This window comes from Scyliorhinus canicula, chromosome 13 (assembly GCF_902713615.1).
Source record: "Scyliorhinus canicula chromosome 13, sScyCan1.1, whole genome shotgun sequence".
In the NCBI taxonomy this organism is placed as follows: domain Eukaryota; kingdom Metazoa; phylum Chordata; class Chondrichthyes; order Carcharhiniformes; family Scyliorhinidae; genus Scyliorhinus; species Scyliorhinus canicula.
In genome coordinates this window covers 151,347,959-151,367,115 of record NC_052158.1, presented here as the reverse complement: position 1 = coordinate 151,367,115, position 19,157 = coordinate 151,347,959, and the positions used below count along the sequence as shown (strand labels likewise).

Sequence of the window (19,157 nt, the reverse complement as noted above, 5' to 3'; positions counted from 1 at the left end):
TTCCAACAGAGAACTGTATTTTAATATATTGTTCTGAATGCAAGACTTTGTAGGGTGGTTATGTTTTAAACTGTCTCCTTTCATTTAAGGTAAAACAAAATGTCCTGGAATGGGGGAATGATGGAATCATACTGATCTCGGTCCATGCGGTTTGGTTGTCACAGGAGAAGAGGTTCAGGCTGAAAACTATAGAAAGTCGTAGGCTAGTTTTCACACCGTGACACAAAAAAGGGGCAGCTCAGAGACCAGAGAGGGAGACCAAAACAGCACCTTCTGTGGCAAGCAGACTGCATTGTGTTGGCCACTGAGATGGATGTAGAATGTGAGGTCATGGATATAGGTTGAGAGATGGAAGATTAAGAACTGAGATGAGGAGGAACTACTTCTCGCAGAGGGTGGTGAATTTGTGGACTTGCTGCCTCACAGTACGGCGGAATTTGAGTCATTAAATGGTTTCAAGAGGGAGATAGATATATTTCTGATTTAAAATTGAGTTAAAGAGATATGAGCAACAGGTAGGGAGGTGGATTTGAGACCGGGGCGGAATTCTCCCAGAATCACCCGGGGCCGGCGTCAATCCCGCCTCCGCCGTGTCCCGAATTTTCCGCCCCCCGAGATTCGGCGGGGGCGGGAATCGTGCCACGCCTGTCGGCGGGCCCCCCACGGCGATTCTCCGGCCCGCGATGGGCCGAAGTCCCGTGGCCGACAGGCCTCTCCCGCCAGTGTGGTTTAAACCATCTACCTGAACGGCGGGATTGGCGGCGCGGGTGGGCTCCGCGGTGGGCCCCCACAGTGGCCTGGCCTGCCATCGGGGCCCACCGATTGGAGGGCGGGCCTGTGCCATGGGGGCACTCTTTTTCTTCCGCCCCCACCATGGCCTTCACCATGGCGGAGGCGGAAGAGACCCGCTCCCCTGCGCATGTGCCAATATGATGTCAGCAGCTGCTGATGCTCCGGCGCATGCACGGATTTACGCCGGTCGGCGAAGTCCTTTCGGCCCCGGCTGGCGTGGCGCCAAAAACCGTTCACGCCAGCCGGCGGAGTGGGAACCACGCCGGCGCGGGCCAAGCCCCTCAGTGTGAGGGTTTGGCCCCTAACGGTGCGGAGAATGTTCCGCACCTTTGGGGCTGCTCGACGCCGGAGTGGTTCACGCCAATCCGACATGCCGGGTAGGGGAGAATCCCGGCCCAGGAAGCGATCAGCCACGATCTGATTGAATGGCGGAGCAGGCTCGAAGGGTTGAATTGCCTACTTCTGCTCCTAATTCCTATGTTGCTCTGCTGAAGAGGTTCGATTTTCCTGTTGAAGAAGGGGGAACTGTGGAGATTTAATGACTCTGGAATGCCGGAGTTAGCATTGCTTCTGGAAGTGAGTTAGGGAGATGCTCAGAATTTTGAGTCAAGGGAATTTCAAAGGACACTGGAAAACTGACAAGGAGAAGAAAACCGGCTAAACATTTGAGTAGAAGGTGGGATTTAATCTACGACAAGACAATAAAATTCCATCCTGTTTATCTGCAGAGAGGGTGGTATAACACATAAAAGGTAGTATTTTCAGTTGAGTTAATTAGTTAATGGGAATTACTTGTTCTGTAGTATGTTAGTTTCTTCTTGAATAATGTTAAGTCTATGTTGATTTTAGTTGGTTTGGTTGGAATAAGAGGTGACATCTCGTGTGATATTTTTCCATTGGCGACTGGGAAAAACATATCTCTTTTCAAAAGTTATTGGTCTCTAAAAGGGACTGTAACAAAGTGAATAAAATCCAAGGACATTTTGTAAATTAGAATCCCAAATTTGGAGAAGAGCCAGGGTTGTGAATCTATGGAATTCCTTGCCCAGTGAAGCAGTTGAGGCTCCTTCATTACATGTTTTTAAGGTAAAGATAGATAGTTTTTTGAAGAATAAAGGGATTAAGGGTTATGGTGTTCGGGCCGGAAAGTGGAGCTGAGTCCACAAAAGATCAGCCATGATCTAATTGAATGGCGGGGCAGGCTCGAGGGGCCAGATGGCCTACTCCTACTCCTAGTTCTTATGTTCTTTCCTTTCGGAACAGGGAGGGTGAGTGGGGGTGGGGGGACTGATGTTGGCCCCTAAGGTTAAGAAAACACAAAGAAGATGTTTCCATTTGTGGGTGAGGATGGAACTAAGGGCCTAAAATATAGGATAGGCACTAATAAATCTAATAGGGAATTCAGGGTAAATGTCTCTACCCAGCGAGTGGTGAGAGTGTGGGACTCGATAACGTAAGTAGTTGAGACGAATAATGTCGACACACTTACAGGGAATCTGGGTATGAACACGAGGGAGAAAGGAATAGAAGGACATATTGATGAAGTTCTGGTTGGGTGGAGCACAAACAACAACCGACACCACTTGGGAAAAATGGTCTGTGTTGTCGATACAATGGGCTGGATTCAACTTTTTTGAGGCTAAGTGCCAACGACGGTGATCGAACTGTGGTGTTTTACGACACCAAAATCGGCGGCGAACCCTCACCGATCCTGCGGAGGCTAGCAGACGCACAGGGTAAAACTCCCGGCTCCCATGACAAAAACTGCTGGAGAATGACCGGGTCCGTGGCCGCGCATGCACATCACAACGACCTGCAGCAGTCAGGCCGTAAAACATGGCGCCGGCCGTGCGCGGATCCGACCCGCCAAATACCGCCCCCCTTGCCACCCCCTACCAGTATCCCCAGCTGGGGCGGGAGCCCCCCCGGCCAGCAGCACGGCTCCCGGTCGACTCTGGCGGCAGTGGACACAGTCCGCAGCCGGCCTGCCGGCTTCCTGACTGCTGACACCGCGCGGGGGGACGCGCTGTTGGGAACTCGGCCCTTCGGGGTCGGAGCGTTGGGGAGGGCCTTCAGGTTACGTGCCACATGCCGTTGGAACTGATTGTGGCGCGTGACGCATTTACGCCATTTCGGATGGGGCGGAGGATAGAAAGCCACGTCAAATCGGCGCCACCCCCGATTTCAGCATGGGAAGAGATTCTCCGCCCGATTACCGATTGCGATATCGCCGTCAGGCAACGGTGAATCCTGCTCTATGTCAATGCAGAAAACTTCTTCCCTTTGATTATTCAAGGATAGAAGTCAGATCTATAGATTCTCATAAAAAAGGCCGCCATCAATCATCTTTTTAAATGGGTACCACAGTCTCCAATACCTGATAATGTGATTGTACAGTTTCAAGATCAAATTGTACCTGCAAACATTGGGGTCAGTGGATTGTTACACAAGCAACTAGATTTTTAAAGAAGAGTTTTACCTATTTGGTTTCTGCTTGATGAATAAAAGGCATTTACTACAGCAGCTCCTGATATCCACCTGTAAAGCAAGCCAAAGACAAAAATTAGACGGACTCTGCTCCCATATTCCTTGCGCTCCTGTGTTGTCTTTCATCTCTGCATTGCTTCCATTCTAAATTATCTAAATGGAGAGAAACCTTCAAGAGCTTTGGTGCAGAGGGACCTGGATCTCCTTGTGCGTGAATCGCAGAAAACTAGGATGCAGGTACAACAGATTATAAAGAAGACAAATAGAATTTTGGTCTTTATAGCTAAGGGGATGGAGTATAAAGGTAGGGGGGTGTTTTTTTTGTGAGACTGCACCTGGAGTATTGTGTGCAGTTTTGGTCCCCATATTTGAAGAGGTACGTAATTGCATTAGAGGCACTTCAGAAGATTCACTAGATGGATTCCAGAGATAAGGGGAGGGATTCTCCGGTTTCCGGCGGGCGGGCCGTACCGGCACCAAAGAGCGGCGTGAACTACTCCGGCGCGGGTCATCTGGAATGTGTGGAATCCTCCAGCAGCGCTGGAGTGGTTGGAGCCGCGCCAACCGGCGCCGAAGGACCTCCGCCGGCTGGCACGGGTTGGCGCATGAGCAGGAGCACCAGCGTGTTCCCGGAATTTCTGGCATGATTCCTGCGCATGTGCAGGCGGTTTCTTCTCCGCGCTGGCCATGGAGGACCATTGCAGAGGCTGGCGCGGAGGGAGAGAGTGCCCCCATGGCACAGGCCCGCCCGCAGATCGGTGGGCCCCGATCGTGGGCCAGGCCACTGTGCCCCCCCCCCCCACCCCGGGGCCAGATCCCCCTGCGCCCCCCCCGAGGACTCCGCAGGCCGCCTGCAGAGCCAGGTCCCGTTGGTAAGAGCCTTGTGTAATTTACGCCGGCGGGATTGGCCAAAAACGGACGGCCACTCGAGTGGAGAATCGCCGGGGGGGGGGGGGGGGGGGGGGGGGTGAGAGAGAGAGAGAGAGAATCCCAGCCAAGAGGTTTGTTTTATGATGAGAGTTTGAGCAGTTTAGGCCGATGCTCTCTCGAGTTTAGAAAAATGAGAGGAGATCTAATTGAGGTACATAAGACGATAGAAGGTATTGGCAAAATAAACATCGAGTGGATGCTTCCTCTTGTGGGGCAATCTAGATGGAGAGGTCATAATTTTAGGATAAGAGGAAGCAGCTCTAAAACAGAGATGAGGAGCAATTACTTTTCTCAAAGCATTGTGAATCTGTGAAATTCACAGACAGCAGTGGATATGGGGATTTGAGTAAATTTAAGGAGGAGATTGAAGACTTTTAATTCGGAATGGATTGAAAGGTTTTGGAGAACGGGCAGGAAAGTGGAATTGAGGCCAAAAGGAGATCAGCCGTGATCGTATTGGCTGATGGAGTAGGCTCAAGGGGCTGAAATGCCCAATCGTGCCCCTAGTTCTTATTCAGTCGGAAAGAGCCCAAATTTCATTGAAGGCTTCTGAACCTAATGCCCCCTCTTCCCCTCCCTCTCCACTCAAAGTAGGCAGAGCTGCTGAAGTGAACAATATTGTATAAGATATGTAAAATTCAACTCTAGTAAAGCTGAAGTCAATGGGAGCCATTGTGGGCGAAACTATCACTGGTTCGGGTCAGACCGAGCACAAAGGGAGATGGTTGTGTTTATTGGAGGTCAATCATCTCATCCACAGAGATTGCTGCCGGCGATTCTATCTAGGCCCAACCATCTTCAGTTGCTTCATCAGTGACCTCCCCTCCATCATAACATCAGAAATGGAGATGTTCACGAATGATTGCACAATGTTCAGCGACATTCGCGACTCCTCAGATAATGAAGCGGCCTGTGCCCGTACGCGGCAAGATCTCGACCACATTTAGGCTTGGCCTGATGCGTGACATGTATCACGCACACCGCAAAAATGTCTATCTCCAACAAGTAAGAAGTTTTACAACACCAGGTTAAAGTCCAACAGGTTTGTTTCAAACACTCGCTTTCGGAGCACTGCTCCTTCCTCAGGTGAATGAAGAGGTTTGTTCCAGAAACATATATATAGACAAATTCAAAGATGCCAGACAATGCTTAGAATGGGAGCATTTGCAGGTACTCAAGTCTTTACAGATCCAGAGATAGGGGCAACCCCAGGTTAAAGTGGTGTGAATTGTCTCAAGCCACGACATATCACGGCTGTTTAGCAGAGGGCTAAATCGCTGGCTTTGAAAGCAGACCAAGGCAGGCCAGCAGCACGGTTCAATTCCCGTAACAGCCTCCCCAAACAGGCGCCGGGATGTGGCGACTAGGGGCTTTACACAGTAACTTCATTTGAAGCCTACCTATGACAGTAAGCGATTTTCATTTCATTTTATATGTTTCTGGAACATACCTCTTCATTCACCTGAGGAAGGAGCAGTGCTCCGAAAGCTAGTGTTTGAAACAAACATGTTGGACTTTAACCTGGTGTTGTAAGACTTCTTACTGTGCCCACCCCAGTCCAACGCTGGCATCTCCACATCATATCTCCAATAAGAGAGAATTTAACCAACACTTCTTGACATTCAATGGCATTACCATGGCTGAAGATATGCACAATTCAACTCGAGTAAAATCGAAGTCAATGGGAATCTGGGAGAAAATAAATCACCAAAGGATGGAGACAAAGGAAGATGGTTGTGGTTGTCATCTCAGTGTTAATAGAACATAGAACATACAGTGCAGAAGGAGGCCAATTGGCCCATCAAGTCTGCACCGACCCACTTAAGCCCTCACTTCCGCCCTATCCCCATAACTCAATAACTCCTCCTAAACTTTTTGGTCACTAAGGGCAATTTATCATGGCCAATCCACCTAACCTGCACGTCTTTGGACTGTGGGAGGAAACCGGAGCACCCGGAGCAAACCCACGCACACACACGGGGAGAACGTGCAGACTCCGCACAGACAGTGACCCAGCGGGGAATTGAACCTGGGACCCTGGCACTGTGAAGACACAGTGCTATCCAGTTGTGCGACAGTGCTGCCCAATGTAATGTAAGCCTACTTGTGACACTAATAAAGATTCTTCTTATTATTATAATTAAACTTGGTTTTGGAAAGTCTGAAATTTATTCTTTGCCAAGATTTCAATGTTGGGAAACACTTTCTTTCTAATTCTGAAATCTTCTGAAACAATACAGTTCAGTAGTATAGTGTGTAAGACCATGACAACTTAGAGAAGAGCAGATCGTAAACAGCTATTGTCTCGAGTGGAAAGCTCAACCAATGACAAAAGCACTTCTGAGTGGGCGAGGAAAGAAAGGGATGGAGATACGTTGAAATTTACCCAGAACAAAGAAAGATTACTTATCAAATAATGACTTTCCTCTGGTCTCCCAGGTAGAAATCTATCATAGAATCAGTAGGAGACCATTGTATCAGCTCATTAGTCTCTCTCTCCTGTTTTTTCTCCATAACCCTGCAAATATTTCCCATCAATTAGTTATTCAATTGCCTTTTGAAAGTTACCATTGAAGCTGTTACCACTGCCCTTTCAGACCATGGCCGGGATTCTCCCCTACCCGGCGGGGCAGGGGGTCCTGGTGGGATGGAGAGGCGTGAACCACTCCGGCGTCGGGCCGCCCCAAAGGTGCGGATTTCTCCGCACCTTTAGGGGCCAAGCCCTAACCTCGAGAGGCTAGGCCCGCGCCGGAGTGGTTGTCACCACGCCGGCTGGCGGGAAAGGCCTTTGGCGCCACGCTAGCTGGGGCCGAAGGGATTTCGCCGGCCGGCGGAAGTCCGCGCATGCGCCAGAGCGTCAGCGGCTGCTGATGTCATCCCAGCGCATGCGCAGGGGAGAGGGTCACTTCCGCGTCCGCCATCGTGAATACTATGGCCAACGCGGAAGGAAAAGTGTGCCCCCATGGCACAGGCCCGCTCGCCAATTGGTGGGCCCCGCCACTGTGGGGGCACCTCCCGGGGCCAGATTGCCCCTTGCCCCTCGCCTCCTCCATTCCCCCCCCCCCAGGACCCAGGAGCCCGCCCGCGCCATCAGTCCCGCCGGTAAGGGAGGTGTTTTGATTCCCACCTGCGGGACCGGCATGACAGCAGCGGGACTTCGGCCCATTCCCGCCCCCACCGAATCTCTGCTGCCGGAGACTTCGGGAGACGGCGGGGGCGGGATTCATGCCGCCCCCCAGCGGAGGTCGGAGAATCCAGCCTCATGTTCCAGATCACAAAACAAACGTGTAAAAAATTAAGGCCAGAATTCTCCGGCCGTTGAGATGTTCTTTTCCCACTTGCAGCGCACCCATCAGCAAGTTTCCTGGTGGCGTGGGGGGGGGAAGGGGAAGAGGGTTTAATGGGTATCCCTTTGACAAGCGGCACCAAGACAGAATCTCGCTATCAGCGAACTGCGCTCCGCTGAGTAACACACGGCTGGGGGACTGGAGAATCCTGCCCAAATTCTCCCCACTCTCACCTCCGCGTGCGGACAATTGGCCGAAAGACAATTAGCCGAGGGACAGTTGGCCGACGGACAATTGACAGACAGGACAATTCGCAGACAGGACAATTGGCCGAAAGACAATTGGCCGACAGACAATTAGCCGACAGACAATTGACAGACAGACAATTGACAGACAGACAATTGACAGACAGGACAATTGGCCGACACTTATTAAAAATAAAAGAATAAAAGGGATAGGCGAAATAGAAATACAAATACAACAAATTATTTATTAAATATAATTTATTAACGATTATTAAAAAAATTACTCATTTATATAAAAAAAGACAGGAACAGTCTATTAAAAACTCTTACATACAATTATGTGCACATGTACGTAAAAATTGCAACCCATCTTCAGCATTGTAGTTGAGTACAAGTTTTTGGAGTCTTTTCTTGAGGCGAATGTATTTTTTGTTTTCCCTTGCCACATCAGCCCCTGATAATGCCTGTTCTATTATAATTTCAGTGCTTGACTGTTCAATCCTAAGCTTCTGAATTAATTTGGATAAATTAGGGTGATGGACATTGACTCTTCTACTGAAGGCGTGGTGCCACCTTTCTAGCGAGTTGTTAGTTTTTGGGAGATCACTGAGAACTCTGGAGTGACACGACCATAAATAAATGTCAAATATTGACGTCTACCGCGTTGCATGATTCCTACCCATGTACACTCGAAATAAGACAGTCAATTATTTTAAGACAGTCAACTATTTTAAGCGGGTTCCCTGTCTGTGAATTGTCCTGTCTGTCAATTGTCTGTCGGCCAACTGTCCGCCGGCTAATTGTCTTTCGGCGAATTGTCCTACTACCTCTCACCTCACCTCACACTAAAACTTGGTGATCAATCCTCCTGCCACTGGGTTTGTAACAAACGCTTGGGCTTCGAAGCAGTTAAAAAGTGCACAAGAGAGTAAGAAAAGAAAACTTACACTTCCTTGTTCACCTTTTCTCTGAGTTTTTTCAGACTCTTCATTTGTCTTGATTGCATATTTTGAAGAATGTTCATGAAATATTCGCCGATGCTGAAATTCAACTGAATGGAAAAGACGCAAACCAATTACCTCACACCTCCATTCCATTCAGATATCCTCCAAACAAGCTCTCTATTTACATAGCGGATAGGAAGCTGATTTGCTGCCAGCACTTTTCCAGCATCCACACTTTACAGCGTATTTGCAAACCAACCGCTTCGAATCATAGAGAAGGAGAGACAGATAAAGAGAGTTGGAGAAGTTAACGACAGTAATTCCAGAACTTTAGTGTCCAGACAGCTGAAGACATGACCAACAGTGCTGAAGCACTGGAATTAAAACCAAAAAGGTTTATTGACCAGGAGGCAAGAATAGCACCTTTAACCTGGAAGAATCTCAAAGAATTGATGCATAGAGTTATCCCAATGCCCTGGCTAATATTTATCCCTCAAACAACCTCACAAAACCAGATTTTCTGGCCATTACCAAATTGCTGTTTGCGTGAGTTTATTGTCTGCTGGGTTTCCTACATTCCAACAGAGATTGTATTTACTGCGCCCCACATCGATGGCTGTAAAGTGCTTTGAGATGCCTGGTGGTCATGAGAGATGCAAGCATTTATTTTTATTTTTATTAAGAAAGGGTGAGTAGACGCATGGGAGAAGATGTAGGGCAAGATTCTCCTTAGCTGGACGCCGAAATCGGGAACGTCGATTGGGCGGAGAATGGCTTCCAATGCCGGATTCGGGGTGGGGGGCCTTGGTTTGCCGTCGGTTAGTGATGTTCTGCCCCCTTCAAATCGCTTCACCGGGCCACGTGCCGCACGCAGCCGCAACGCCATTGGTGCGTCATCAGCCGGCCCATCTGTGATGCTCCGCCATCCGATTGGCCGAGTTCCTGATGGTCCCAGCGGTCGTAAGCCTGGCATGCTAGCTGCGGACAGTGTCCAACGCCGCCACACTCAGCCGAGGTCCATGCCGCTGGCCGGGGGACTTCTGCTAGGGCCGGGGGGGGGAGTGGTGGGGCATGGCCAGGGGGTGGGCTGTGGGGTTGGGGTGGGCTGGTACGCAGTCCAGTTAGCCCTGCACAATAGGTGGGGGTGTAGGTGTGCGCAGCTGCAGCTGTCAGTCCTGTGCATGCGCAGCCTGAGACCCGGCGATTCTCCGGCCATTCTCTGTGCGGTCCGTGGGTGTTCCACGAGGTGCCGATGCTAGCCATTCCCTGGTACCGCAACGGGTGAGGGATATCACGCCAATTTGCCCGTCGTGCAACACCACGGATTCTCCGTTGGCATTGGCACTTAGCTTCAGAAACGGAAAATCCAGCCCGTAATCTTTAAGGAGGATCTTTAATGAAGAGGTGTAGATACTCAGACAGAGAAGTCCACAATTTAGGGTCTAGAGTCTAGACAGTTGAAGGTATGACTGCCAATAGTGCGGCAAAGAGTGTGAACATAAGAAGCTAGAGTTGGAGGAATGCAGAGTTTGTGGAGGGTTGTAAGGCAGGAGGAAAATAATTATCAACTTCATTTCCAGTCCTGATTAAGTGCTTAGTATGAGATGGGACATGTATTGACGTCAAACAAAGATAGAAACAGGTTTAGCTATGATTGACCCCAGTCAGACAGCTTGTTTATATGTATTTTGTGGACTCACACTTGGAGAATGACCATTGCCTAGATCTAAATACCAACTCTCACAGAATTACATCCCATGCATCAACTCTTTCCGCTTCCATCTATCTAATCTTTTGCTGTTCGAATTAATTTAAAATGTGACCCCCTTTACTCAATCTCAACTGAACAAAATTTAAGATACCATGGAATGAAGAAAGCCAATGTAATTGTTAAAGAGTTAGTGGCAATAAAGAACGTTACTGTTGTCTCATGGTACCATTTGTATGAAAGAAAGAGAAGCCATTTTCTAAGTAATTTGCATGGTCACAAGATAGGTTTAGTTGGTAAAAGCCTATGGCCCCGCACACCATTGGAGCATCAATATTGTTACTTAAGGAGGCTGGTGTCCTGGTAACATTTAAATTTCCTGCTTTATTTGCTCTGCACTAGTCTTTCATCTGGTCCTTCATGTGCACGTGCACTTACAAGATACTGCGAGGCCTGGATAGAGTGAATGTGGAGAGAATGTTACCACCAGTATGAAAAACTAGAAGCCGAGGGCACAGTCTCAGCCTGAAGGGATGATCTTTCAGAATTGAGATGAGGAGGAATTTCTTCAGGTAGAGGGTGGTGAATCTGTGGAACTCACTGCCGCTGAAGACTGTGGAGGCCAAATCACCGACTGTCTTTAAGACGGAGATAGATAAGAAGACATGGGGTTATGGGGAATTGGCAGCCAAATGGGGATGAGAAACACAGCAGCCATGATTGAATGGCAGAGCATACTCGATGAGCCAAATCATAGAATTTACAGTGCGGAAGGAGGCCATTCAGCCCATCGAGTCTGCACCGGCTCTTGGAAAGAGCACCCTACCCAAGGTCAACAACTCCACCCTATCCCCATAACCCAGTAACCCCACCCAACACTAAGGGCAATTTTGGACACTAAGGGCAATTTATCATGGCCAATCCACCTAACCTGCACATCTTTGGACTGTGGGAGGAACCCGGAGCACCCGGAGGAAACCCACGCACACACGGGGAGGATGTGCAGACTCCACACAGACAGTGACCCAAGCCGGAATCGAACCTGGGACCCTGGAGCTGTGAAGCGATTGTGCTATCCACAATGATACCGTGCTGCCCTATGATTTCCTAAATGGCCTAATTCTGCCTCTATGTCTTATGGTCTTATGCCTGATAGAGCGCGTGCTTTCTCCTGGTTTATTTCATCATCTGGTTAAGCATCTAACGCACCTCTCCGGTATCAGCTGTCGCTCAGTTAATATCACTCTGGGTCAGTGGGTTGTGGGTTTACGTTCCACCCGAGAAATCCACGCACCCAATCCAGGCAGGGACTCCAATGCTCTGCCGGGGGGGATAGCAGCATTGTTGGAGGTGCTGTCTTTCAGATATTCGATATTGAACTGAGATCCTAACTGTCCTCTCAGATGGGAGCAAAATATCTCATGTTATAAAGAACAGTGGAGTTCTTCCCCATGTCCTGACCACAACTCGCATCAATAAAACAGTTATTTCATCGTTGTGTGTGGGATCTTGCTGTGTGCAAAATGAATGGATTAACCTGCTGTCCAGGCTTCTGGGTGTGTGTGTGGTGCCGCCAATCAGCTGCTACAAAACCCAAAGGTTTCCTGAATTTTCAGCAGTTTTTAAACAGGATTTTGCTTAGTTTCGTTTCTCCAGCTTCCCTGATCGACAGGGTGGCTGCGAAGGGAGGTCGTGCACGAGGAGGTCGCGAAGCAGGGCGCGATTGCGGTTGGCCGTAGGGCGATACATTGGAGGCAGCCCAGAGAAGGTTCACTCGGTTGATCCCAGGTACGGAGGGGTTTTCTTATGAGGAGAGGTTGAGTAGGTTGGGCCTGTACTCACTGGGATTTGGAAGAATGAGAGGCGACTTTATTGGCGGCACGACACAGTGGCTAGCTCTGTTGCTTCACAGCGCCAGGGTCCCGGGTTCGATTCCCGGCTTGGGTCACTGTCTGTGCGGACTCTGCACGTTCTCCCCGTGTCTGCATGGGTTTCCTCTGGCTGCTCCGGTTTCCTCCCACAAGTCCTGAAAGACGTGCTTGTTAGGTGAATTGGACATTCTGAATTCTCCCTCAGTGTCCCCGAACAGGCGCCGGGGTGTGGCAACTAGGGGGCTTTCACAGTAACTTAATTGCAGTATTAATGTAAGCCTACTTGTGACAATCAAGATTATTATCATTATCATAGATCATAGAATTTACAGTGCAGAAGGGGGCCATTCGGTCCATCGAGTCTGCACCGGCTCTTGGAAAGAGCACCCTACCCAAGATCAACAACTCCACCCTATCCCCATAACCCAGTAACCCCACCCAACACTAAGGGCAATTATGGACACTAAGGGCAATTTAGCATGGCCAATCCACCTAACCTGCACATCTTTGGACTGTGGGAGGAAACCAGAGCACACGGGGAGGATGTGCAGACTCCGTACAGACAGTGACCCAAGCTGGAATCGAACCTGGGACCCTGGAGCTGTGAAGCCATTGTGCTATCTACAATGCTACCGTGTTGCCCATCGAGACCTACAGGATTCTCAAGGCGCTTGACAGGGCAGAAAGGTTGTTTCCCCTTGTGGGAAAGTCAAGGAACAGGGTGTCTAATCTCAGAGTAAGACAGAGATGAGGAGGAATCTCTTCTCTCAGAGGGTAGTGAATCTGTGGAATTCTTTATTGCAGTAGGCTGTAGAGGTTGGGTGGTTAAATATGTTCAAGGCTGAGATGGACATACTTCCAGTCGGTAAGGAAATCCAGGGTTATGGGGATAAGGCGGGAAGGTTGAGTTGAGGATTATCATATCAAATTAGTGATGATCTCATTGAATAGTGGGGCAGACTCGATGGGCCAAATGGCCTCCTTCTGCTCCAACGTCTTATGGTCTTATTGGAGGGGGTGAAGTGGGTAGTCAATCAGTAGCTGCCCACTTATGATGGGGGAGCGGGGTTTGCATGGTCGGCTGTTGCGGCCATGCGGCTCCTCCTGATCCACAAGCAGTCTAGTAAAGACCCTTACCTCATGGGTCCAACACTTGGTGCCTCCTTTCAGCTCCTTGGTTTCCTGAGATTTGGGAAACCCAGCCAACATTCGGTAAAAATAAAAACAGTTGCCACAAAGTCGAGCAGCGTCCTTAAAATGTTTCAATCGCCAGGTGACTTTTTGAGAGATAATTGGCTGGCCCCTTTCCCCTCCTGCGATGGATGAGTTTGAGGTGGATTGGGTTACTGCTTTAATTTTCCAACATTTTAGTTTCCTTCCCGGCCCATATCTACCCTTTTTGCTTGGGGGGGGGGTTAAAATTTATCCTTGTGATTTCCAATCCCATTATGAAAATCTGAGTTCCAAATCTACCACGGAATTTAGTGTTAAATTCATGCAATGAGGAATTCAACCTCGACGAGTTTGTGGACAAAATGGCTGCCACCAAATAAACACAAGATTACAGTGGCTACTTACCTCCTTGTACTCAGCATTTAGTTTGCCATTGTCCTTGATGTCTGGGGGATATCCAATTCTCTGCCTGATCGCTCTGGCCTGTAAATAAGCAGCTCATGTTAAACCATCGCTAGATCAAAGAGAAGAAGAACAAAGAACAAAGAAACTACAGCACAACCAAACCTGTACCGATCGTGATGCCCGAACTAAAAAAACCAAAGTGGATAAAAGTAAAATTCGGTAGACGCTGGCAACATTCAGCAGCTTGTGTGGAAGAGGCAAAAATAGTTAATATTTCAGGTCTGAACTTTCATCAGAACTAAGAAAAATGAGTAAAGCAATTGACTTCGAGAAAGTGACGGGTGACGGGGGGAGGGGGGGGGGAGGAGGGAGAGGGGGGAAGTGGAAACTGAAAGGAAGGACCATGATGGGGTGGAGGGCAGGACAGATAAATGACAAAAAGATCCATTGTACAGAAGCCACAGTGGGTGGTAATGGGACAGCAGAGGTTCCCAGGTGAAATGTGAATGGAGAGCAAGCATCCTTCTGAATGCAGTGTGAAAGAATTAAGAAGGAAACAAGTTTTTTTTAAAACTGAACCGGCAATAAAACGCAAAACAGACTGGGGGCCAAGGGCAGAAAATTCAGAGTTGAAGCAAGGCGGAGGTTTGAAATGACAAACAGCAGGAAGCTCAGGGCCAAGCTTCCGGACTGAACATGTGTTCCACAAAGCAGGCACGGTGGGTCGGCATGGTGGCACAGTGGTTAGCACTGCAGCATCACAGTGGCAGGGTCCCAGGTTCGATTACTGGCTTGGGTCACTGTCTGTGCAGAGTCTGCACGTTCTCCCCGTGTCTGCGTGGGTTTCCTCCGGGTGCTCCGGTTTTCTCCCACAAGTCCCGAAAGACGTACTGTTTGGTCACTTGGACATTCTGAATTCTCCCTCTGTGTACCCGAACAGGTGCCAGAACGTGGCGACGAGGGGCTTTTCACAGTAACTGCGTTGCAGTGTTAATGTAAGCCTACTTGTGACAATAAAGATTATATAAGAAAGCTACCCTGTCAGCGTTTTATTTGTTATTTACAGCACAGAAGGAGGCCATTCGGCCCATTGAGTCCTCACCTTCTCCCAAAAGAGCTACCCAGCTAGTCCCATTCCCCAGCCCCAGCTCTGTAGCCTCTAACCCCAGCACTTTCAAATATATATTCAGCTATCTTTTGAAACCTTCCATGGAATCCGCCTCCACCACTCTCCCAGGCAGCGCATTCCAAACCCCAACAACTCTCCGAGTAAAGAAGTTTCCCCTCATCTCACTCCGAGCTCTCTTGCTGACCCCTTTGATATTGTGACCCCCGAGTCACTGACGTACCAAACAGTGGTAACAGAATACCCTTCTTTACCCTTTCAAAATTGTTTATAATTTTGAACACCTCAGTAAGGTTGCTCTCTTAATCTTCTCTGTTCCAAGGAGAAGAAGCCCAATTTCTCCAAAATTTCCTCGTATCTAAAATTCCTCATTCCTGATATAATTCTCGTAAATCTCCTCTGTGCTCTATTTTCTGTCATGAGCAGTGAACATGTACTGTTAGCTTTACACCCAGATGGTTATCTACCCCTGGTAGTTTCTGGCGCTGTGCTGTGCTTGTACGAAGAACAAAAGCATTTGAGTTCAATTTCCCTGCATGTTTTTCTCGTGCCTGCCTGGCCCGAACTAAAGGAATTTAACACATAAACGTTTTCAGTGTTTTGCACAGGCAGAGGCTCTGCCCCGAGGTACTTTCACTGCATGGAAGAGACAGGGAAAAGTAGCAAGAAAATGCACGCAAATCACCGCGTGTTTATTTTACATACGACTGACCCAAACGGAAGGAATTTAACACATACATTTAAAATGTTTTTGCACAGGAACAAAGTCTGCCCCAAGGTGCATTCGCTGCCTGTGATGATTAGGAAAATGGAATAAGATAAATTGTGCCAGCAAGGAACAGGATTGGGCAGTCTATAAACACCAGCGGATGAATGCCAAGGATGCAAAGCGGGACGACAACGGAGTCAGACCGGGAAGCTAAGCATGGACCAGGAAAGCATAACCTTAGAATGTGAGGGATAGATAAAAGGTGAAAAATAGGTCAGGGTCTCATTGGGATGACCCCCCCCCCAACCGTCCACAAGCATTGGGCAGACCCCACCCTCCAACAAGCATCAGGGCGACCCGCCCCCCCCACCCCACAACAAGCATCAGGGCGACCCCCCCACCCCCCCAACAAGGATTGGGACAATTAGTCCCCTCAACAAGCATCAGAGCAATCCAGACCCCCCTCCGCCCCCTCTAACAAGCTTCGGGGCGACATCCCCTCCACAAGCATCAGGGTGTCCTGGCCCTCCCACCCCCAATTTGCATCAGGGCGATTAACCCCCTCAATCAGCATCAGGGCAATCTTCCCCCTCCTCCAACAAGCATCAGGGTGGCACTCCCAACAAGAATCGCAGCCACCCCCAGCATGCATCAGGGTAACCCCGCTCAGCAAGCATCATGGTGACCTGCCCCCCCCCCCCCCCCCATAAAGTATCAGTGTGACAGCCCCACAAACAGCATCGGGGTGACCTCCCCCCTCCAACAAGCATCAGGGTGATTGGTGTCCCTCTGCAAAAAGCATCAGCGTGATGGCCCCCCTCAATTAGGGCTATCCCCCTGCTATGTGTACAGGGGGTGACCCTCCCTCCACCAGACAGCATGGCTCCCCCGTCACTCCAACAAGCATTTGGGGGATTTCCTCCCCTCCAACAAACATCAGGATGACCCCCCCCCCATCCTCCCCCAACAAACATTTGGTTGGTATTTGTGTGTACTGGGTGCTACAAAGATTAATAAACAGAGACATGTTGCAGACAGAGAAGACATGTACACACATTGTGCCTGTTTCAGCTAAACAAAATAAATGACAGCCATTCGCTGATTTACTCCTCAGGGAGTAATACCCTGAGGAGTATCTGAGGAATACCTTGGCCAAGTGTAGTCAAGCTGCCGGGTTTAAAATTTCAAACAATGCTTGGTATTTATTATCAATCACCACCAACTGGTGCATTCTCCATGACAACGCCTCTATCAATCAACTTAAAAATGGCGTCCTGATCTGTTCCTGCATTGAAAGAGCATGAAAAGATGCTAAGTGCGGCTTCAAAAAGGGGTTCTCCCTGCTGGGGTCCGAAATCGGAACAGAGTGCCATGAGATAGCGGGGTGTCCCTCTCCTGGCCAGAATGGACTCTGATTTTTCTTTTGTTAGATTGCTCACTAAGTGTCATTTTGGCCGGTTTGGCAGGGTGTTTCCTGCCAGCTTTTTGGGTGAATTCCAGATCTATATTCACCCAGAATTAGTCTTTTGTGGTGCTTGGGGATATCTCACTGGTCAATCCCACACTTGAAAATTTTTTTGTGCACTGAGCAACCAATCTCACTGGACAGACTGGCTCCTCAGAGATCGGGAGGCTATTTTGCAAGGGTCCCCAATCTCAAAGCTTGAGGGTCCCCCACCCAGCCCATGAACAATGCGACCCCCCCCTCCCCCCCCTCCCCCCACAGACATAGACAACACTCCCATTTCTCGATCCTTGAGGGGCACCCTCTCCCCATCATTAAATCTAAGTGTCCCCCCCCCCCCCCCCCCCGCCCTACCACCACCCATGGGATGAGGGCAACCCTGCTCCACACCCATCCATCCTTGTGGACACCGGGCATCCCCCCCCTCAAAGTGAGCATACCTGGCTATGGGGTCACTGAGGGCTCCCACCTATAGGGAACTCCCCTTTCAGATCCCCCTCTTTCAGGACCCCTCCATCATTCCCCAACCGTCATGACACCCTTTCATGCTCCCCTCAACTTTCATAACCCTCCCTTTCATGGGCATGCCCCCCCCCCCCTCAGGCCCTGCCCCTTGGAACCACCAACCTAGCACCTGGGCACTGCCCTAGACACCTTGACAGTGCCAACCTGGCACTGCCACGGTGCCAGGTCACCACCCAGCTCCATCCCTGACCAATCGGGGTGCTCCAATGGCCTCCAAGGTCCTTTTCCGTTCACAAGATCAGAAGTGGATCTCGATAGGTATGGCTATTTATTCTGTGTTATCCTGTCAACACCAAAACAAAATCTTCAGCCCTCCCCTCGGAATATCCAGTCAGCACTTAAATGACCCCAGGGGTTGTGACCTCCAATTTCCCTACTGGAAGTCTTGATAGAAATCTCGGAATAGCAGGAGGCCATTCAATCTATGAACCAGTTCTGCTGCCCAACCATCTGGTGTTGATCTGTTTCCTAATCCTATCCAGCTGTCTTTGTTCCATTTTATATCCTTGGCTAGCAAAGTTCTAGCAATCTCAGGTGTAAAATTATTGCTCAAGTTGGCCATTACTGCTTTTCCCTGTTGGAGAGAGTTCAACATTGCTCTTAAACTTTTCTTGGAGAAATGTTTCCAAACATCTCTCCTGAATGGCCTGTTTTTGTTCTTCGGTTTATGTTCCCTTGTCCTAGCCTTTCTCCCCACCTTGGGAAAAGGTCGCTCTCTGTGTACCCGACCAACAACATTCAAGGAGTTTTACACCGTTAGCCTGCTTTATCGGCCCACCCTCCACCACTTTAACCATCCATCGCAGCATCGTGGCTGCTGCGTGTACCATCTAGAAAATGCACTGCAGCAACTCGTCAACATGTCTTCAAAAGTACTGCCCAAACTTGCAACCTCTACCATTCGATGGATAAGAGCTGCAGGTACATAGAGACACCGCCCTTACCTGCAAGTTCCCCTTCAGGTCACACATCATCCTGACTTGGAACTGTATCACTGCTCTCATATCATCACTGGGTCAAAAACTCCCTCTCTAACAGCACAGTGGGTGTACATACACCACATGGCCTGCAGGGGTTGAAGAAGGCAGCTCACCACCACCTTCTCAGGAGCAATTAGGGATGGGTAATATATACCGGCCTTGCCAGCGATTGTCACATCCCATCAATGAAAAATAAAAAATGAAAACCTCAGATGAACAGATAGCTACATCTTCGTACTTTCTCTTCCGCCTTCGTTTTGGTTTCCTGGTCCATCCAGTTGAGCGCGTGTAAATTCTGTACAAAAACCTCACGGATCTGCTCAATCAGTTCTTCAACCTGGAGGAAGGGGTAGAAGGTGAGAATAAATGGGAACATTAAACATCACCAAATGAAATAATAAACATGATGGGAGTCGTGAGGGAGAAACCGTTTCCTCTCGCAAGAGGGTTTGTAGACCGGAAGACAAAGGATTATTGCAGGGGGGAGCTGGACAGATTTTTACATTGATT

General features: G+C 49.2%; 1 protein-coding gene across 3 annotated transcripts in view; it reads right to left on the bottom strand.

The window, feature by feature from the left end:
* Positions 1-19,157, bottom strand: part of LOC119976792 (neprilysin-like) — a 235,698-nt gene that overhangs the window by 30,839 nt on the left and 185,702 nt on the right. For all 3 annotated transcript variants that reach the window (XM_038817578.1, XM_038817580.1, XM_038817579.1), the window contains 4 exons: positions 18,886-18,984; positions 13,843-13,920; positions 8,689-8,792; positions 3,272-3,330 (listed from right to left, as the gene is read on the bottom strand). In XM_038817578.1, coding sequence (XP_038673506.1) covers positions 3,272-3,330; positions 8,689-8,792; positions 13,843-13,920; positions 18,886-18,984 — 340 coding nt within the window. The remainder of the gene's footprint in view (positions 1-3,271; positions 3,331-8,688; positions 8,793-13,842; positions 13,921-18,885; positions 18,985-19,157) is intronic.